At 51.4% G+C, this 21129-nt stretch overlaps 7 protein-coding genes across 7 annotated transcripts; 3 read left to right on the forward strand and 4 right to left on the reverse strand.

The window, feature by feature from the left end:
* Positions 1 to 636: 636 nt before the first annotated feature.
* Positions 637 to 1455, forward strand: A1O5_10446 (uncharacterized protein; the record flags this gene model as incomplete). The annotated part of the gene is made up of 1 exon (XM_007751022.1): positions 637 to 1455. One exon carries the CDS (start codon positions 637 to 639, stop codon positions 1453 to 1455), a length of 819 nt encoding a protein of 272 aa, XP_007749212.1.
* Positions 1456 to 2404: 949 nt separating this feature from the next.
* On the reverse strand, positions 2405 to 4012 carry A1O5_10447 (uncharacterized protein; the record flags this gene model as incomplete). Its single annotated transcript, XM_007751023.1, has 2 exons — positions 2405 to 2617; positions 2675 to 4012. 2 exons carry the CDS (start codon positions 4010 to 4012, stop codon positions 2405 to 2407), a joined length of 1551 nt encoding a protein of 516 aa, XP_007749213.1.
* Positions 4013 to 6502: 2490 nt separating this feature from the next.
* A1O5_10448 (cytochrome P450 oxidoreductase) lies at positions 6503 to 8237 on the reverse strand (the record flags this gene model as incomplete). Its single annotated transcript, XM_007751024.1, has 3 exons — positions 6503 to 6691; positions 6744 to 7154; positions 7257 to 8237. The coding sequence occupies 3 exons, from the start codon at positions 8235 to 8237 to the stop codon at positions 6503 to 6505; spliced, it is 1581 nt and encodes a 526-aa protein (XP_007749214.1).
* Positions 8238 to 12272: 4035 nt separating this feature from the next.
* On the forward strand, positions 12273 to 12695 carry A1O5_10449 (uncharacterized protein; the record flags this gene model as incomplete). The annotated part of the gene is made up of 2 exons (XM_007751025.1): positions 12273 to 12560; positions 12630 to 12695. 2 exons carry the CDS (start codon positions 12273 to 12275, stop codon positions 12693 to 12695), a joined length of 354 nt encoding a protein of 117 aa, XP_007749215.1.
* Positions 12696 to 13645: 950 nt separating this feature from the next.
* A1O5_10450 (uncharacterized protein) lies at positions 13646 to 15541 on the reverse strand (the record flags this gene model as incomplete). Its single annotated transcript, XM_007751026.1, has 1 exon — positions 13646 to 15541. The coding sequence occupies one exon, from the start codon at positions 15539 to 15541 to the stop codon at positions 13646 to 13648; it is 1896 nt and encodes a 631-aa protein (XP_007749216.1).
* A 521-nt stretch (positions 15542 to 16062) lies between these two features.
* Positions 16063 to 17256, forward strand: A1O5_10451 (uncharacterized protein; the record flags this gene model as incomplete). Its single annotated transcript, XM_007751027.1, has 1 exon — positions 16063 to 17256. The coding sequence occupies one exon, from the start codon at positions 16063 to 16065 to the stop codon at positions 17254 to 17256; it is 1194 nt and encodes a 397-aa protein (XP_007749217.1).
* A 1804-nt stretch (positions 17257 to 19060) lies between these two features.
* A1O5_10452 (NADPH oxidase) lies at positions 19061 to 20776 on the reverse strand (the record flags this gene model as incomplete). Its single annotated transcript, XM_007751028.1, has 2 exons — positions 19061 to 20630; positions 20685 to 20776. 2 exons carry the CDS (start codon positions 20774 to 20776, stop codon positions 19061 to 19063), a joined length of 1662 nt encoding a protein of 553 aa, XP_007749218.1.
* Between the last annotated feature and the right edge of the window lie 353 nt (positions 20777 to 21129).

Below are 21129 nucleotides of genomic sequence, written 5' to 3' on the forward strand. Positions count from 1 at the left end.
CGTCGTCCACCGCTTCAGCGACCTTCTGCTCTCTGCCTTCTGACTCAGCCAGGCACCTACACACAGAGGCGTTCTATTCTTTCCTTCTCGTTCGGCAAACCTGTCAGAGACAATGGCAGATTCGCCTCTTTTGCCATGACCTGCGCAAAATAACACTCAATGAAGTGCTCAGCGCTCGCCAAGACTCGGTTCTCATCTGGTCTGAAACATTGCCTGCAACCGCAGTTGGGCCAGTTGCACACCGACCAACATCAGCCCCGTGTGCAATATCATGTCCATCTCTATTGGGAATGCGTGGCCAGCATTCGACTAGACAGTAATATATCGGTGTTAGAGGTCATTGAGGTGTGGAAACGTGTTCGGGCCGGACCCTCCTGATGCTCGACATATCCGGCTTCGTCTTCCGAACTCGACGACATCCCATCTCAACATCCCCTCACAATGGGCTAAGGCAGGAGGAAGAATGCCACTCCGTCTAGTCTTGTAAGTTGTCCCTCCAAGTCATCAGCCAGGAAAAGGGACAGAAGTCACCGTCGCCCTTGTCAATCAGGTAAAGAGAGAGATCTATCTCCAGTCACCCCAATACTACTACATAGATATAGTGAGCAAGACATCTATCGTCACGCCATCCACACCATGCCTTTCGCGACCATCAATGGCCACTCGCTGCACTACACCGACATCGGCCCAGCATCATCGTCATCATCCTCGCCATCGTCGCCATCACCACACACTCTCATCTTCGTCCACGGTCTCGGATCAACCCAGAACTACTATTTCCCCATCTTCCCCTTCCTAACGTCCTACCGGTGCATCATCTTCGACAACTACGGCGCCGGTCGTTCGCCCTTCCAAGCCGGGACGGAAACCTCCATCCCCTCTATCGCCAGCGACGTCCTGGGTCTGCTCTCTCACCTGGGCGTCGACAAGGCCATCGTCCTGGGCTACTCCATGGGCGGCATGGTGCCGACGTACCTGGCATCCATGTCACCCGACCGCGTCGAAGCAGGGATATGCATCGGCCCCGTCCACCCGAGTGAAGCCGTGGCCAGCGTCTTCAAACAGCGCGTCCCCACGGTCCAGGCCCAGGGCATGGAATCCATGGCCAACACCATCCCCAACGCCGCCACGGGGCCCGCGACCACCGCCCTGCAAAAAGCCTTTATCCGCGAAATGCTCCTCGCGCAGTCGCCCGAGGGCTATTGCGCAAACTGTCGCGCCATCGAACTCGCCACGCCTCCAGAGTATGCAAACGTACGGTGTCCCATGTTGATCATCGCGGGCGATCAGGACAAATCCGCCCCCTTGGCCGGGTGTCAGATGATTTTCGACCAACTGGGCACCGCTCCCGAGAGGAAGAGGTTGCACGTGTTAAAGGGAATTGGCCATTGGCATTGTGTTGAGGCGCCAGACGAGGTTGGCCGGTTTGTAAAACAGTTTGTGGAGCAATTGTAGGATGAATGGCTTCAACGCCACAGTATGGACAAGATGAATAGAGATGAAGTCCTTCTGCGGAGCTCCTTGTATATAGCAATACCATGGAAAGCAAGCCATCTCTTTGCTGCAGGATCCGCCCAAGCGACAGACAACCGGTGAAGATAATTTGATTCTCGACATACTACCGTGTTCTGAATAGAGAATTTAGTCAATTGTTGTTCTTGTATTTTTCCACGACTCCGTGCGTTTTCGCTCTGCCTGCTAGAGCTTCTTTTAGACATCAACGTCACACTCCAGGTCCAGCAACGACTCCTTGCAGTGCCCGTGGCTCGTGTAATGCTTCAAGCAGCATCACTACCTACACCTTTCTCCTCAATTGAGCAGCGACTTCTCCCGTCTACCGGCCTCTTTAGCTTCTCCAGGTACAGGCCGTCTTTGACTGTACAAACGATATGTCCCCAAACACCGAAAAGCGTCTGTCACGCGTGGACGCTCAATCTCCTCAATCCACACATCTCGGTCCCGCTAGAGCAAAATCACATGCATGCCTGCCGATGTGCAATTCAATCTCAAATGACACAACAAAAGGGAAAAAAAAAAGAATGAAGCCCTGTAAACCTGGTGTCTCAGTGCCCTTTCCTCTTCGACTTTCGAACGACACCGTTAGAATTTCGGGCTGCTGAAGACGCGAAGACGCAAAGACGCAAAGACCTTCCCAAAGCGATTAAGAATTGATATTTTTTCTTGACGGGGTAAATTTTGGAACCCTGTTTCCCCAGGCCTGGCTCCCATATCCACAAGATGTCCGTCCGTACTTGGGTGATTTCTACCCAGCATCAACAGCATTAAGTCAATGGACGCCACGCTAGAAATGCCAAACAGACTTTTGTCAATCATATACCGTTCTAATACGAACAAACGAAGTGAAGACGGCCGTTCTGAACGTTCGACAACAGACTTTTGGAGCTCACAGAGCCACGTCCAGGACCAGGCTTACGTCCTGGACTTGCGGTCCAGCCAGGTCTTCCAGGACTGGTATTAGATCCAGCAGCTCGTTGTCGTGTGCATCCGAGAACCAGGAGCTTATTGGAACAGCGTGTTGCGGGTGGAAAATGTAAGATGTGGGAGAATTGTCAATGATGATAGTTTCCTTTAAATCTCGGCCGACTTGTGACAGGTCCTTGGGCAATATTAGCTTCGAACAACTGCAGGTGAATCTCTTTTTGGGCCAACGTACCTTGACATAGTTTCCTTGGTGGTTGTAACAGCTCTCCCTGAAGAGCCTGTGATGAACAACGTGGTGAATGTCTAGTTGATCTAGTAGTGGGTCGCCATATTTTGATACAGAAGCAGTAAAGACCACCACCTCGTACAGCTCCCCAACTCTCTTCATAAATGTATCTACGCCTGGTCTCTTGATCACGTAGACATTGTGATACTGGCCTTCAATTTCGACGGGGATGGTGAAGTCGGCTTGGTTTAGGATCTTGAAGCTGCTGTGTACCAGGGTCTCATCCAAGTCGAGAATCAAACACTTTCGTCCTTTTAGATGGGGCTGTACAGGAGGTAGAAGCCATGATTGCTTCTCCGGTGCTGCTTCTGGGACCGGGGGAACTTCCTTGGGCGCAAACTGCTCTTGTCGTTTGGACAATGGCGGCGGAGGAGGGAGAGGCACTTGTGGTTGCAGTTCTGCAGGCTGAGGTGGCTCGTCCAACGGCTCTTCATCAACCACTGGAACAGCAGGAGGGGCCTCTGACATCTCCACATCAGAAGCTGTCTTCTCATCGCCCTTATATCGTTGCGGCTCCACAGGATGCTCTGCATCGGTGGGTGTGGCTGCTATCACATTGACATCCGGTTTGGAAGATGGTTCAGGCATGGTGATAGTAGTTGATTTGATCTGGTCCTCATCGCCGTGGGATCCCACATCTTTTTCAGTGAGAGTCGAAGATGGCATTGTCCCGCTCGTGCCAGGAAGCGTGACCTTTTCATGATATGCTTCCTCCCGCGATATCCTCGGTCGGGAGTCGTCAGGCTCCTTCTTCTCCATTATTTCTGCTTTCTCTTCCTCTCCAGCTTTGCCTCGTGCAGTTGCATCATCCACTGCGGTGTTGCCTTCCGAAGTCTTCTCGTTCTCCACGACCTCATTCTGTTCTTGCGGTCTGGACGTCCTTTGAAGCTGGGGCTGGATCTTAATCTTCTTGGCTGCAATATCGGGGTCGTCTGATTTGGTGTCATCAGGATATTCGGTGGGACTGCAACAGTTCAAGAGGGCGAGCAATCCGCTACGAGCTTTCTTCTCGATTTTGGGAGCCGCGGTTTGAGGAAGAGGCGGTACGGGTTCTTTGGTATTCTCCGCCGGCCGAGCTCCTCTGAATGACCTTCGACTACCTCTGCTATTGTTCCTGCTTCTACTGAGTAGACTTCGTTTCGAGCCTCGCCTAGGCGACGGGGGTGGGTCATCAGGTGCGGTTGGTACAGGAGGTGCGTTGGCAGGTTCGGCGGATCTCAGGTTGGAAGACGTGCGAGAAGGAATTTTGACAAGCGACGGCTGTTTTTTGGGCTTCTCTGTCATTGTCTCGGTGGTTTGGGGAGCTTCAGGAGCAACCTGAAGTGAGGAGCTGGCAGCAGGAATGGTAGCGAAAGCGGCGTCATTGGAAGTGACTTCTTGTCCTTGCAGGGAGGCGCCTAGATGAAAACACGTTAGAAACAAGAGTGCGCCATCGCGGCCAGAAGGTCGCAGGATCAGAGACCCGATTGAGATTTGATAGTGAAAGGTCGGACCGTACCTGACGAGGGCCGAGTGGCAGCGCTGCCACTCATGTGGGGCGACAGACTGGCCTGCAGAGGCCTGCTCTTCGGTGTGTGCGCAGATGGGGGAAGCGGATAGATTTCGAATCATGCGAAAGGGCCGCGAGCAGTGCTCAAGATGATTATCGAGATGGAATGGAAGAGCAGTTGCGCGCAAAAGAGCGGCGGGTGGAAAGAGGTGCGAGGTGCGAGCGACGAGACAGAAGCGGCTGAACGGGGGCAAAAGATGACGGCAAGCAGAAGAGACGGAGAGGTGCAAGCCGAGTGGCTGGTCAAACGATGGATAACAGGTCGCAGGGAACTGGATTCATCTAAAGATGGAGATAGGGAGAGGCGCGTCGACGTCGCAAGATACACCACATGGGATACAAGCTGGTATTTGAGAGGATCGCAGGTTGATGGGAAAGCTGCGGATTGAGGATCGAAAGAAGTGTCGAGTAGCAGGCGGCGGTGGTGGTAGCGGGAATGGTGATGGTACGTACAGGCTGGTACAGGCTGGTGCAGGCTGGTGCAGGCTGGTGCAAGCTGGTGCAAGCTGGCGCAGGCAGGCGCAGGGAAGTTGGCCGTGCTTGTGCTTGTGCTTGGGCTTGGAAGGTGAAATAGCAGCCGGGATTCGATCAACTGGAACCGCTACTAGGTACTGGCTCGCTGGGTACCTCGTAGGTCTTGATGGGATGGGATTAACCATCTTGACCACCCCCCAAGGGTAAGCGTGTCCACAACCCACTGCCCACTGCCCATTGTCCACTCTACCAACTTCTTGTCCAGTGTCCACCCATCTCCATCCCCCATCCATCCACAACCCATTTGCCGAGTACCTCGTACCATTCATCAATCCATCCATCCATCCCTCCTTCTTCCTCCTCTGAAGAAGCTCCGGCGGCTTTGCGCTTGCCTGTTGGCCTGGCTTCCTTCAACGCAGCGCATGCAGGCGCCATTCGCAAGTCCATGTCCCAGACCTCGCTCCTCCTTCTCAGCCTGTTGCTCTATTACTACCCAGTAGGTCCCTCCGACTGTGAAGCGAGTGACTTCTCTTGCTCCTTGAGGCTGTCTACGGTTCTAACTCGAGCTCCAATGATCGTCTGTTGAGGTAGGGGTCTGGTCGATCATGTTGCCAGCTGCTGAACTCTTCACAGGTTCCTTTCCTCTTTCGGTCTCGACTCGAGCGCCTCTTTTGCCTCCTTTGCCTCTGGCCTCATTTTGCCCTTCTACTATCGTATGTACGCCTGCCTGTCACCTTCCTGTCTGCCCCGTCGTCCTTGCTTGCCGCCTGCCGACCCTTGCCGATTATTGCTGGCTCGAACGACCTCGATCACCTTTTATCCCCATTCACCATTGCAATCCCCACGGTTTCGATGTTTGCTACGGAGTACAATGATTGCTTGCATCTCGGTCTACTCCACGATACAGCTGGGACTAGTGCTGGGCATCAATCGCCATTGACCGGGGACTACTGGTCAATACCCACCTCTGCGCTCGGGCGGAAATTGAGCAACCGCAGGGGGATTGTCCGCTTCGGTAACCCCACGAATCGCAGCCGCTGGATCATGCGGACGGCTCGGACTCGCTAGCACTGTCTGAACGCGAAGAGGGTGAATTGCCAACTGCTAGCCTGGGTTTCCCCGACATCACTTCGGCGGTTGGCCAGCTCTGTCGAGAGCTTCGAGCCGCTCCCCACGCTAATAGACCATGCTAGTTTGTGATGGACCAGATCCCTCTACTGTTTACTTTGTAGCCGCCAGTCCCTTTTTCCCACTCTGTTCGCTTCCCATTGCGAGGAGTTTCAAAATTTTGTTCGCGAGCAAACCTAACTACCAATAGGTAGTGATGAAAGCGTTGAAATTACCGTATTGGACACCCGAACTGGGTCTTTTGAAAGGCGCAATCACATTCGCCGTGGATCTTGCCATACGACAGGGTGTACGGTACGAGGAACAGGTCTGACACAAGATTGATGCTTTATCCCCTGCAACCACATGGGCGTTCGAGGAGTCTGCATCGAACCTCTCTGGAATTTCCATGTTACTTTCCGTCAGGATCCATCATCTGAGCCTCGACCACGAGCAGGGCTGTCCAGCTGCCGTTTCAAACGGCGCGTACTGAGGGCATCGAACGCATCAGTGGCGTTCAATGTGGCTTGTTCATGCAGGTATGCTATGGTGTAGAAAGGAAAAAGGTTCCTTTAGGAGGTATTCAACCAACACGCACACACACTTTTTCTTCCACCCGTCTCTTTTCTGGCGTCAGGGCATTGTTACTCCTTTCGGAGCATGACCTTGACCCGGAAATCTATTGGTTTGACAAACCAATAATTCACGGTATCCCATTCACGCTCGGGATGCTCCAGTTCGAAGTCGAACCTCCTCACGAGTTGTGGGATCAATTTGGACATCTCCAGGAATGAAATGTGTCGACCTATGCAGGTTCTTGCGCCGAGTCCAAACTGATGCAATGTCAGCAGAGGGCTAACCTGTGGTTGACGAGATCTCACTCACAGGTAAGTAATAAGCATCCATCATCTTGAGCTTTTCACCGCCTTCCTTCTCAGCTTCAATCCATCTTTCGGGTCGGAATTGTTTGGCATCTGGTCCAAAGACGTCCTCGTTATAGTGAGCGCACCAACTATTGAGTCCAATAGTGGTGCCTCGAGGAAAGAATTGACCACAAATCTCCACGCCGCCTTCAGGTACAACTCTCCACAATGGCAAACCGGTGGCAGCGTGCATTCTCAGCGCCTCTTTCATCACCGCCTGCAAATAGGGCATCTCCTGGCTTTCTTTGAACGATACAGCAGGATTGCCACACCTACCCTGCTCCTCGAATTCCTGAATCTCCTTTCGAAGCTTTTGCATCGTGTCCGGATACCTGAGCAGGTTGTATAGGATCGAAGATAGGCTCACAGCGGTCTAGTGTCCTCGACAAGATCATGTTAGCATGCCGATCTCCAATTGCACCAGATTGAATTCGATCGCCTCGAATACATCTGCGCGGTACTTGGGCAATCTTACCGTGTCGGAGCCGGCTATGATATTCGACAAGCCCATCATGAAGACATGATAAGGGGTTACCTTCTGCGGATCATGCTGATTTGCCACCAGCAATTTCTCCAAAAAGTCCATCGGTGCATTCTCGTCTCTTTCCCCAATCTTCTCAACATCGATGCCGGTTTTCTTTTCTTCCTCTCGTTGTTTGATTCTCTCACTCACGTACTTCATCAGCCACACTCGACCTTCACCACCGCCAATCCCGAGACGACTCGAAAGGTTGAAGATCAAGGGATGCCACTTGGCGTAGATGCCCACGAGGGCACCGTATTTTAAGACACTGTGCAGCGCCTTCAACAGTCCCGAAATATCCTCGCCTTTATCCAAAAAGCCGAACCGTTGAGAGTAGGTAATGTCGCCAATTACGTCGAATGCATAGCATTGAAACCAATGCGCCATGTCGATAGTCTGACCTTTTGCAGCGAATTCAGACAACTTTCGCCCAAAGATCTCGGCGCACGAGTCTACATAGGACTCGTAATTCACCAAACTCGACATCGAGTACATTGCCTGAAACCTTTTGCGGGTCTCTGCATGCCTCTTCATATCCCTGTCCGGGAACAAGGTCCAGCGGTTTGGGTCCGGATGCTGCCACGCATAATACCAATCGCTCTTGGGGAATTTGGAGTTGATACTGTATACCTTTTTGACCACTTCGGGATGATCAATGCTGTACATGTCCTGCCCAACTCGGACGATGGGCCCGTATCTCTTGTGCAGGTCGAGGTCATCATGTTCCCAGTGGCCTTGAGCGACTCGCCAAAAGTAATAGAAGCGACCGAAGCGGGCGAGAAAAGGACCGGGGACGCTGCGAAGCGGAGATGTCAAGGTTTTGTATAGGAAGATGGCGATTTGGCTGGTGAGAAGGAAGGCGGTGGCCCAGAGGGCATAGCGGAGGAGGATGCCTGTGAGCGAGGAGCCGTCGTTCGCCTCAACAACGGACATGATGCTGGCGGTCGGGGGGTGGGTTTCCACCAGTGCAGCGGTCCTCGGTATCGGTCGATCTCGTAGATGTACTGGTCCTCGGACTTATTCGTGATCGAAAAATGTAATAATTACCGGTTAACTCGTGGGCCAAATCCGGTGTCGTCTTCCAGTTATACCTCCTGGACCTTGCAAGTCCGAGGTCTCGCGGACGGGAAATGCTCCGGTTTGTAAGAACTGGCAAACGCAGTCCTTGTGGATATATGGAGCAAGTACCGTTCCTCCGAGCGCCTGTGCACAATTGCCGATCGACGCTTTTTCTTTCGTTATTTAGTATTTGTGAAAATGGGCGCCGAACGGAGTCAACAAGGGACTGCGAGGACAGAGGGAGGGACGGAGGAGGAGTAAGCCAAACGATGCATATATATGTGTGTGTGTTTGTGTGAAGTGTATGTGTATATACTCAGCAAAGTACTCGTCAACGTCTCGGACGGGGATAGGGGGGCCGGGGGTTTTGGGTTCTTATTATTTACTGCGTATGACTACCTACCGGGAGTACCTATGACTATGATGATATCGATCGCTATGTAATATGTAAGATTGAGGGCGGGGGGAAGGGCGCCCTTGTGGACCGGGATTGGAGCAGAAGTTAGAACCTAGCAAACGACCTCGCGGCTGTTGTTGCGTCGTCTTTTCTTTCTCCAAATGCCGATGGCACATGGACTTTAGGTAGGTAGGGGTTAGTTCGTAGTCGGTAGCGATGTAGCCCGCCATCCATGGTTCTGGAACTACCACCCCGAGATCCGCGGGGGAGTGGAGGTTTTGGGAGCGAAATGTCCGAGTTTCGTCTTCTATTTGACATGTCTGAGGTACAGGGTACGCGAGCGGATTAGTGAATACCGCCAGGTGAGTTGCTCCCCCCGCCTTGAACTGTCTGTGTGGCTTTGTCTAGTGAGCTCGGCCCTGTGTCCGCGGCGCATTGGTGCTACGTACCTATACCTACCGTACGTAAACATAGTGCTGCAGGTATGTATGTAAGTCGATGGTAACAGAAAATACTTCTTAGGAGGCAGAGACAGTAAAAGCACACTGTATAGCAACCGTCAGGAAAGGGCACCAGCGTCAGAAAATCCGGCATTTGCCCTCATTCCCATCCATGCATGCTTTTTCGCACAAACAGGTCTCTCATCCTCTTCCCTCTATCTCGCACGAGTCAACAACCAGATCCGGCGCCAGCCGCGTGAGCGCGGAACTTGAGTCGAGGTGGTATCTATGTCTCGGTACATGGATTCTGGATTCCGAGGGCACGGCATGCAGGGCGGAACGATCTAGATTGTTCTATTTCGATTTGATTCGAGGCGAGGGAGGTATGTAAATCCGGGGGAGGAGTCAAAGACGGTCGGTGATAATCGAAGGTTTTGGATCTGCCGAACAGCTAGGGAGCTATGTAGCTAGGCGAAGCGGATCTCAGCCTTGCCTCGGACTCAGCGCGGGATCGGATGTGAGCTCGGCAGATGCAAACAGCATCCTTGGGCCCATTGTCGTATTATTGCCTCTATTTGGCTGTGCTGACCTGACATGAGGCTTTTGGGGGGTTGAGCCCGGCGGGAAATATTTTGTGCGCGTTTTGTCGGACTTTATTTTGCATCTGACATTTTGCGGAGCAAAAGTCGTTGTCGATGGACTTGTCCACCGTACCGAACCACCATCACCGAGAGAGGTTAATACCTCATTCACATCTTCCGCTATCTTCAGATCCTGACGAAAGCCACTCAACTTGGGATATAAAATATCAATCGACGCGAGACAAGGTTAGCTGCAAGCTCGGCGGTGTCATTGCTGGATGGATTATATAATGGTTAAGAGGGAAAACTCAAGAATGGGGATGAGATTATTTTCGAACAAGAAGAATGTCAAATGACCACCATGGATCAGAGAACAGGAAACGGGCCCTGACGCGTTGAATTCTCTGTTCTCCCAGGTGGAATTGCCACCATGCAAACGCCTGTTATCCTTACCGGGTTTATACATAAATGGCAGAATCGTCGAGGTGACTTCGCTGCGAAAACAACTTCTCCACGCTGTGATTGCAGTTGTCTTCCTGGGATGGCCGTAACGATTTGACCTTGGATTGCTGAATGTGTGGCTCTGGCATAGACGGCTGAACGGGGACATTTAGAAAACAAGAAATCCTTTCGAGTTCTGACAAAGCGTGGGCCTATGACGAGCTTGCCTTGACATTTCTAGCTTCGTTGCACTGGTTCCCAACCGAGATCTTCATGGCAGACATGCTTGCTCGGCGCTCACGCCTCGAAGCCATTAGATTATGATAGCGGGGATAGTCCGTGAAATGGTCCATGGTCGATGCTTGGGGGCCGGCAAACATGACGATTAGCATATTGAGATTGGTGACGAATGGGCGAACGTGGAATATATCAAGTCCCCCTCCAGGAGCACAGGCGGATTTGGTTGAATCGTCTAGGCAAAAAGTACGACAGAGCCCACAAAGAAGACACATAGCAACTGCTTACCTTCGCAAGTGTTGAAAAGGCCGAGGAGGCTTCCATGAGGCCCAAATCAGGCAAGGAATCCAAAAGATGAAGAGGCCGGCCATCTCCTTGGGGAGAGCGTTGATCTCCTGCTTCAAGGTGTCGAGGTCGCGACCATTTTCGATCTGCTCGTGTATTCTCCCACAGAAAAATCTCTTCGGCATTGTCCATGATGGCATCCATGAGACCCTCTGTCTCTCTCTTCTTCGATGGGTCCTAGTTTGTTGGAAAGATACTGTCTCATGCCCTGTCTTATCAACTCCTGAAGACGAATGCTTTGCTCGAACAGAAGGCGTTCATGAACACAATATACTCTCCGCTGGAGACACACAGCTTGACATTGCTCGATGCAATCGTGGTCCAGCTGCAGAGCAATTCGACCAGGGACTTGGTGTTGGAATAGCTGCCCGAGCTTAAAAGCACCGTCTTTGGAGCATGCAATCAGATTTTCTATCCGAGATTCAACCTCAAAACTGCCAGAGAATCAGTCAGGTTCAACACAAGAGAACGGTGCATCCTGCCAACCTTGTGAAAGGGTTTAGCTACAAGCATGGAGGAAGTGACAAGACGAGCAGAAAACCAAAGCAGCCTATTCCGCGTAATAGACGCCGACGATTTGTGCTAGCCGTGGGAGCTGCTGGGGTTAGATGTTGCTTAGAGCGCTCTTGTATACAGCAGCGCACCAGGCGCAAGCCTACACAGCCATAGTTCCAAATCTCGTCGTCATGTATCGAATGGTGTTCAACCTAGACGGAGTCTCTCGTTCTACTCGAAACAGACCCCCCTGGCTGGCTCAACATCATGCATATTATATTGGCCGAGTGGCCTCTTTCTTCTAAGCGAGTCATTTACCACTGGAAGTGCCACCGAAGTACTTCTGCCGCTGTCGGCGCTTTCGACGTCATTGGGCCCGATGGAAGCATTGGTTTGTGCGACAAGAGTGGAGGCTCTGCGGTTGAGTTCTTTGCATGATCGACCTGTGACTTGGTAAGGAGTTCGGGAGTTACGTAGTTGATGGAAGGTTCTGTGGGCACAGTGCCTGGCGAGCTGGGAATCTCCAAGTCACAAAGTCACGCTACCTGGTGCGCAGTCACCACAATGGGCTGAGTGCCAAGTGGGCTCGCACCCCACTAATTGCTGCCCCTGACGATTGCGCTTGTGCTGCCCGCATTGACGTCATACGATTAATGGCGTACATATTTCTCGCAGCCTCACACGATCCCACCACGCAGTCATATTGCGCTCTGTTCACACCATAAACGAAACTCATTCTTGCAATCATTCTCATCCTGAATCGAAACCTTCACACTGTATTCTCAAGGTCAGTCCTTTCAGACTCAACTTCTTCCAGCTGGGAAACCTGCCTGACAGTCGACAGTGTCCATCCACCCCACCAATAAGCGCTCCTTCCAACAGGTTTGACTTCAGAGGGTCGTGTGATCACGCAATTCCATCTCGAGCAATATCTCTCAGTGTCCTAAAACTCCATCTCCCATCATACAACAAGATGCCTCGCGGAGTCGGCGAAGTGACCAAAGTCTTCTATAAAGGCAGCACCGACGACTTCATCGTCTTCGTCGAGTCTCCCCAAGATCTCAAGGCATGGCAAGCCGACCACTCGATCCCCCTGGCCCAGGTGGTGAATAGCTTTAAGATTATGGTCACCCACAAGCATGGTGCGCAGGGTCCTCTGGACGGAGCAAGTAAGGCCAGTCTGGAGAATGAGTTTGGCACCAGCAATGAAGATGAAGTCATCAAGAAGATCCTCATGGAGGGACAGCCACAAACTGTGATGGTACGCCTTTTCTCAGTTGATTAGCTATGTCCTGCAGTGCAAGTGTACTAACTACAAGTTCCCTTTTAGACCGGTGAACGAGGAGGTGACCGCAATGAATCCATGGGCCCAAGACAAGGACATCCCACTGCGTAGAGCTAAAGCTCGAAGTGAAAGTGTTCTACTTGACGTGACTTTTGTATCATCATATGACACTCGGCGAAGTAGTGGAGGCAGTGATGACTGAAGCAGCTTGTGATGCAGAACCATGGCGGTGAGAGGTTGGGACTGTGTATCGACGATGCCGATACGGAGTCGAAGTTGGTGTCGCGGATATCGCAGACAGTGCAGTCACACAGCAGCTCGAGAACCAAAGACCAGCCATCCATAGCTGGTATTGACAGCTGCGAAAAGAAAGAAAAGGCCTTCCAAATCCAAACAAAACGTGAGCTGCCGAAAGAAAGAATTTCAAGGGCGCTTGAACGAGCACCTTTTTGCTTTTTTTTTGGTTTTGTTTTCCCTCGCAGATTCAAATCGCACCCACAAGCAAGATTACACCGGGTTTTTATCGCTGTTAGATCCAGCGAGAATGAACGGCTTAAACGCGAACAAGCAAGTCCCATGCCCATGCTAGCGCTGGTACTGTTTTGACCCTGCACGCGTATGGACTCTGTATTTTGTAGCTGGCCTTGCGAGTGGCAAGCAGGATTCACAATTAAGCACTTGGCCTCATTTTGGCACGAACTGTGGGTATACTTCAAGACTGCTCAATGACACCGAAGCGGCCGCTATCATACAGAATGTTGCCAACAGCATATGATGAGCGGCTGAGTACCAATTACTAAAGATGGACAGTATACCTATTGTGAACGAAGGGTGCCTTTGATCTACAACATAGTGCACCACTCTACTTTGTCAGACCGTGTGCCACTCACTTGATTCTGAGTCTGGCTTGCCGTACTGTATCGCCTAGCTGCGGGCGCCAACATCTGTCCCAAGAACGTTGTCACACACTGCTGACACTACAAGGGAAACTATCGTGGAATCGTAATCGCCTACCGTTGATCCAGGTACCTGGCAAGGCAAAGATCCGTGGACCTGACGTCCTACCGGAGTGGTTGTGTCCATTGCTCCTCTCTTTCTCGCACGCGGACGACTAATTCTTTCAAGCTAACATGAATGTCAGTGAGCCCGCTCAATACGCGCCTATGAATTACGTACGGCTTGTAGACTTTGTCGTAGTAGCGGCTCAAGACATTCTTGTACGCCAGTTCTCGGTTTTTCCAGGGCTTCAGTCGCGAGTATCCGCTCCATTCCGCACCGAAGTATCCTCTGGTGTGCTGCAAACAAAATTCAATCGCTTGAGACATGCCATCGCCAACAGCTTCCTCGGCTCTGGTGAGCACGTTCGCTATCTGCAGTCTCCGCAGTTCAGCAGTGTTGAGCTCCGGTAGGGAAGTCTCCAGGCACAACTGCCTTGGCTGATTGCCCTCCCTGTCATAGCTTGCTCTATGGACAGGCGCTGACAGCGCAAGCTCGACCAACAAAACCCCAATTCTGAAGAGTTGAGGTTCGACGTTATCGATCCCATTGTCGATCCTGGCTTCAAGAGCTTCGGTGTCCGGAACTTCTAACACTATCTCCGAGGCGTGGAAGACCTCCTCTGTTCTGGGGCCGATCAAGTTCTTGCTCCGGAAATGATGTGCCCATTGTGTGCCCAAGAGGATCATCCCGTTGCCCGCAATTAAGAATGCCATCTTCACACGCTCTGGCCGCAGTAAAGACTGGTGCCGGTGTGCTCTGCTCTCCAGATAGCTATACAGATTCACTTTGACGTGGTCAGTGGGCATGTCGTTGTCTCTTCTTAATCTGGGTATTGCCTCTGCAACATCGTAAGGCTTGCGGAGTCTGAACATACTGCTGAGCACTGCTTCATCGGGGAGACTAGCTTTGAAATCGCAGAACGTCTCGTGTACGGTGTCCAAAATGACACATGCGTCTTCCAAACTTCTTTCTGTGCCCATTTTTCTTCTGGTACCACCGCCGGGATGTCTCACACTTCGGACTAAGCGATCCGCGTCTGTAGGCCAGGGAATCCCAATCCGATAGTCTTGATGCTGCGGAGCCTCATCTATCAGTGGTTTGTCCATTGCCTCGAGAGACATTGCGAGTGACCAGCAAGGCTTATTCGGGCGCCGATCTGCGTTTATCTCACGTCTCGTCTCTGAGACATTGTCGCACGCCCAGAACAGAAGTTCGGAGGCAAGTTTCGTAGAATGCACATGCTCCAAAACGAAATGCTTTTCGACAACATCTACCCTTGCTTCTTTGTGATCTGACCCAATTTGACCGCCCCATTTGTCGAGGAAAAATTGTGTCGAGTCCCGCGCGAGAGCGTTGTAAGTCGTCTTGATCTTTTCAAGAATTGCCTCTAATTTTCCATTGTGTGTCTCCATGAAGTTGAATTTCTCAACTTCTCCAAGTCGATCGGCTTTTTCTGCAAGTCTCCGACGGTCCCTATCAACTGGTCCGGTACGACCTACTACCCACGATCTCTCATGATTGTTGTTGGATAAAGGGGTGGTACGCTGCCCTCGTGCGATAGAGGATTCGGCTAGATCTGTGATATCCTTGTAAAGCGTCTCGAAAGTCTTTTGATCTAGCAATTTCGCAAAGATCGTCCCGAAGTCGTTGCAGAGGATTTGGATATCGTACAGATGATTGCTTACGATAACCCACCCGTCCTCGCCCCAGTATGCATTGCACAGCTGATGAGACTTGGTGACACTGATCGATTGAGCGAACATCCAGTGTTCGAAGCACCAGTAGTTGAGCAATTTATCCTGGTTATGGAATTGACGGATGATGTTTGCTACATGGTCTGCAGCGGTCTGCTGATCATTCCATTTGGTTTTGAGGCCATTGCCGTAGGTGATGACAAGTGTGATCAACTTTAGCGTCCCATTAACAAGTGGAAGTATCTCAAGACCCGTGACAGGCATTGCAAAGTCTAAGACTTTTGTCTGGCGGTCGCCTCTCGGTCAGGGAATCAGGCGAAGTCTAACAGTCGACATTACAGCAGACGGAACTTCGAGCCCAGATAAAAAGTTAAATGACGTTTGTCAGGCGAGCAGGCCTTCGTACCAAGGTAGTAAAACATTAAGTTCTTTCCTCGTTGTATCGAAGGTTATCTTCATTTATATGGGGTACTAAGTGGACCTTAAGAGAGAGTGATGCTCGATCCTATACCCACACTATTAGCTATATCGAATATAGCGGCCAGTTCGCTATCGTTAAGTATTCTTCCCTACATTAGATTCACCGTGCGTTCCGTGTCAGAATGTGTCACTTATTTTTCTGCTTAGCTCGCTCTTGCCCCGCATTTAAGCACCTTGGGCTGTCGTTGCCTAATCGTGCCTGTGCATGACCCCTCCCTTGATCAACTTCGACCGTCGACCTTGCTCAGGCAGACCTTAAATATCAACAACTGTTCCTGGCCGCAGTACATGAATTGATCGTTGCGATGTCCCAGGAGGCTGACACACCGGATCTCAAGGCGAGTCAGTCAAATCCAGAGAAAGTCAACCCTTATTCAAGTATCCAATCACTACTGAGCTTTGAAGAGCCTCAAGATCTCCAAAATCAAGTATCCTCAATTCAAGCGGCGACGTTAGCACTTATCTGGAAAGCAAACGAACGTCGAAAATACCTCGATCATGTTCAACGTCAGCGTCAAAACATAGCCGATGCCGTCAAGGAGTTAGACATACGGTTGCACATATGGCTTTTAGACCTGAAAATTGAGGTGGCTGAACTGGACAATGTGGGAGATAGAGGAGCAGATTTATATCGAATTGCCAGGGATTCATGTGAAAGAATAAGAAAGGCATTGCTCCAAGTAATAAATAGGCTGGTGGACGTTGAAGGATCCCAAGTGAGCGACGTTAAAGAGTCCCAGGTGGACGTTGAAAGGTCCCCAGAAGTAGGGGATAAACACCTAAGTGGACTAGGAGGACGCCACGATAGCAATGTCATCGGTAGAGGTGACGACGATACAGCCGGTAGGCGTCAAAGCGAGATAGGAGGCTATCATGATCAAAGTACTTCAGATGAAGGCGACGACGACGACCAAGCAGGCAATGATCAAGAAGAAAAGGCAACTTCGCCCGAGCAAGCGGCTTTGCAGTCCTGTGTCTCAGCGCATGCAGCTTTGCTCGACCTGATCACTGTCGCCAAAGCGCTCAAGGAAATACGACTCTCCGAGACCAGACGTGGTACCGAATACCATACAAGGAAGAAGATAATGGAAATCCAACGCGACATTCTAGGGACAGACCTACGTTCTCAACCGACTCAGGCCGGCACACCTACAGAGGCGCCCAGTCAGAGGATGGACACCAAGCACAAGAAACAGATCAAGACGATATCAGAACAATATGCTAAATACTTCGAGCACCAGCCCGAGGGTTTGGCAGTCTACACGCGTCTTGACAGCACGATGCTCAGGCCAGGCATGTGCGGATACTTTGATGTCGACGGCGCGTGGCGGACCATAGTCGACCTTACAGACTCGTCCGATTTGCAAGCTCGGGGTCTACCTGCTGTCGGTCAGCTCACATGCTCACTTGAAAAGGACCAAAACCAGGAGAATTGGAGGATCCGGAGGTCAGATGATGTGGTGCAGAAGCAAGTTTCTGCCCCTGTAACTGTCGAGTAAGTCCCACACATCCGTCAAGGACTCCAGGAAGGTTTTGTTAGGAGTGAAGCATGGCATCTGACGCGTTGCAGTGTTGCAGCACCACAACGTGTGCAATATAGCTATACAGCAAAGACCGACAGGGGAGGAGCTATCCTCGTGACAGATGGGCAAGTGATGTGTAGCGAGGTCTCTGCTGCAGCAGCACTACACGCATGGATTGCAAAATACGGTAAAATGCTCGCCAACCAGGCCCGAACCCAAAGCTCGACAATGACGTTTTGGCTGGTAACCAGGACTTACAGTGCTCCTCGGAGGAGGATCATAGGGTTGCCATCCAAAGGCGCGGCGGTGACGATAGACATCGATGTGAACGCACTGGAGACTGGGAATGTCCGGGCATCTTCCGCATGGTGGAACACTCCGCCTAGCATCAAGCCGGATTGCTGGTACACGGACGATCAAAATGTGAGTCAAGTGATGTTCATCAGAGGCCGTTTTCCTCAAGCACCATCTAATATGTGCCATGCCAGGACAAAGGTATCGTGCTCGCTATGTCTGGCTTTCTGTGGAGGACGCGTTGGTACTCTTCAGAAGTAAAACCCGCGAGTGTCGGAGCGCGCAAGCCGATGTGAAAAATATGTGGTAAAGTTTGACCCAAAATACATCGCTGCATCCAATGTGGCTAAAAGAGGGCTCAATAACGACGAAGAGGTCGCCATAGCGAATAAAGCTAACGGCGTCGCTAAGGCATGAGGTGCCTCTATTTTCAAAGACAAACGGAATGCTCATTACCAACGAAGGCCACCGTCGTTCTAACCGCGAAGGACTTCGAGCGTCCTGCTTATTTCTCACTTCAGCTGGTGGTCTGTTTAGGAGAGAGTGCGCGCAGGATGCCACCTGTGCGGAGTGCGAAGTATCAACACCAGACGCTGAGACCAACGGCTCAGCCCAATGTAGAGATCACAGGGATGATGCCATTTTGCAGAAGGCAAATAACGTGTACGAGGTACTATGTACTGTAATAGGACAGGTCAGTCGTCTAGGAAAATGCGGATGAAACAAGTATTCAAGGTAGTTATTAGGTGAGACCCCTGGCTCAGGGAACTTAACACGGGTCCTCCGCTCGGGGTCCCCGAGGGGGGGGGGGAAGGGGACAGCAAGGGGAAAGAGACCAAAAAAAAAAGGGTAGAAGTCGACAGGCCTCGTGCTGCATGGGAAATTTTCATTCTCCCCCTTTTCAGCAAGCTACGTGGCTGTTTTGGGCATAGCTACATAGGCGCATATCGATGTATGTGTCCATTCCCCCTTGATCATCTTATCTCCCGCTTGCTCTCCGCCCTCCCCCTTCTGCAAGGGAGGACGGACGCGGCTGTAACCTGATAGTATACATGAGGCTCTCCCTCCTCTCCTCCAATCTCGCAGTCATTTGGGCAATTCATCTTGCCTCATACTTCCTTGATCGCTGGCATACACACACATGCATGGCTTTGGTATCTCTGGCGTATCTTTGATCGCTTCCAAAAACAACAAACAAAAAAATTCTCACAAACGAGTCTGTACATTGCAGTTTCGCCCCATAGATCCCGGAACCAAAAAAAGGGGAGGAGTGAAAGGGAGGGAGGGAGGGAGGGGGGACCTTTCGATATATCCCTTCCGGTGTCGTCTTCGCACGACGGATCAAGCCAAATTCGAAACATGGGGAGTGTCCAAACATTTGGGCTTCTTTTCAATATAGAATCATGAAGCATAAGCTCAAGGTCTCTGCGAAGTGTCACCTCCGAAAAACCAGAACCAGTCCGACCTTTCGAAACCCTTCGAGACTTTAGAAATGTTCTTTCCAAAACCTGAATTTGACGAGATCGTTACTCGTGGCTTTGCAGGCGGTCTTGATTTCTCTCGCTGCGGCACTGGGGCCACAGAAATACACACCCACTGTGGCCTTCATTTGCGCCGTGATGGATGATTCCTTGCCCACGTCCAGATACGTCTGGTCCATGAGGCCGTCTCTCATGGCGCCGAAGAGACGCTTGAAGTCAGGCCGACCGTATTGTGTCTTTGTGCGCAGCGCTGTCAGGGGGTCGACTGCGTTGCCCACAGTGTTGAGATAGATGTTTGCTGCCGTGTTGGCGTCAACACGTTGCGTGAGGTATGTGTGGATGCGAAGGAATTCAGGGCCGCCGACGCTCTCGGCTGCTTCGGCGGATTGACGCTCGAGAGAAGTAAGGAGGGTCTGGAACCACTCGAAGGATTCGACGGAGCGGGTGACCCAGAGGAATTCAACACGCTTGAGACGCCGAGGTGGGTTGGGCCCCGCGCGGATGTTGTAGATGTGCTTGAGCACTGAGGCCCACGGTGTAACACCAATACCTGTGCCAATGAGCACGGCGATTTCGTTGTCAAACACGTCTTCGGCCGGTGCACCGTAGGGTCCATCGATACGGATGGCAGGCATCTCTTGGCCACTTTGCAGCGCAATTTCATAGATACCCTCTTTGTCCAAATTGTCGAATTCCTTGGACTGGGCGGGACCGCAACCCAAAGCATCCCCTACAGCTTTCGTCCAATCACCCACCTGGCGGACGTGCACTGAGATGTACGGGTCAAATGGGCATGAAGTAATGGTGAAAGGGTGCCATTGTTGGCTCGATACGGCGGGGATATTGATGAATAGCCATTGACCCGCTTTGTATTTCATGCTGGGTTTCTGAAATTGGATTTCCATAGCATCGTAAGGGTGGCGCACGACCTTGGTAATCTTGGTTTCCCTTCTTGCACGAACTTCGCGCCAGAGTCGTTCGAAGAGGTAGAGGCCACCAGACCAAAGCTCCCATCGCCAGCCCTCGTAGCCAAGGCAGTGACCCCAAAATTCCTTACCCGCAAATGGGGAGAAGGGATCGGCTGTGTCCCGCACAAAGCAACCCACGGCGTGCGTATACATGGCAAGCAAGAACGGGATGAAAAGATGGTGGGTGTACCAGAAAGTCTCGAAGGATTGTTGGCGAATCTTCTGGTGGGCAGTAGTGTACATGAACAGCATGCACATCAGCATAATATGACCGGTGATGCCACCTGCCTGGGCATAGTGAATCTGGACTGCCGTCTCGGGCCGGATCTGGTTCTTTTCGACGTTGAAGAAGTTAACATAATGGCCAGTGACATGAACCGTGGTGAAAACGAGCATGGCATAAGCACACTGTCGGTGGAACCATTGTGTTTCGTCAAGAGGTAGCCACCGGAATTTTGGTCTCAGGAAACGCATGAGATTCCGACACATGGGCAGCAGTATGAGCAGAACGTCCACAGAAAGGACAAGACCAGCTCCTCGAGATATCCATACTGAGAAGGTCAGACTGTTGAGACCGGCCAAACGTGGATCTGATGCTTGCTTCCACCTTGAAGTTGTGTTAGTTTGCAGATAGGATTGTTCATGCTGTAGGAACACCTACCAGCCAAAGGCAAACATACCCCAGTGAAAGCCCCACCAGAGGATATAAAAAACAATTTTGCTGGGAGCGAAATGGGACTTGAGAGTCGCCATGATTTGGGTCAAGTGTAATTGTGAAAGGAATGTAGATGATCTATCGGTGAGATCGCTGACGGATATTCCTATTTCCTCGAAGCTATCTCGTCTGCATTTCTGAGAGGAGCCAAGAAAGCTGTGTTGTGGCGGAAGGGAGCGATATGTGGGTGGCAGATATGGTGAAGACCAAAAAGAGCGTCGAATCAAGTTTGCGAGTGACAGAAGATTAAACTCAAGCCAGAGCCGCGAGTTGAGGCTTTTGAGAAGAGATCAGATATGGAAAATAGGGATACATCTGATGTCCGGAGACTGGCAATCCGAGATATTGTGTGCTGACCAGTCGATCAGACGCTGGATCATACGAGAGCGCG

The sequence above is a fragment of the Cladophialophora psammophila genome (genome assembly GCF_000585535.1).
Source record: "Cladophialophora psammophila CBS 110553 chromosome Unknown aczJe-supercont1.20, whole genome shotgun sequence".
Classification (NCBI taxonomy): Eukaryota; Fungi; Ascomycota; class Eurotiomycetes; order Chaetothyriales; family Herpotrichiellaceae; genus Cladophialophora; species Cladophialophora psammophila.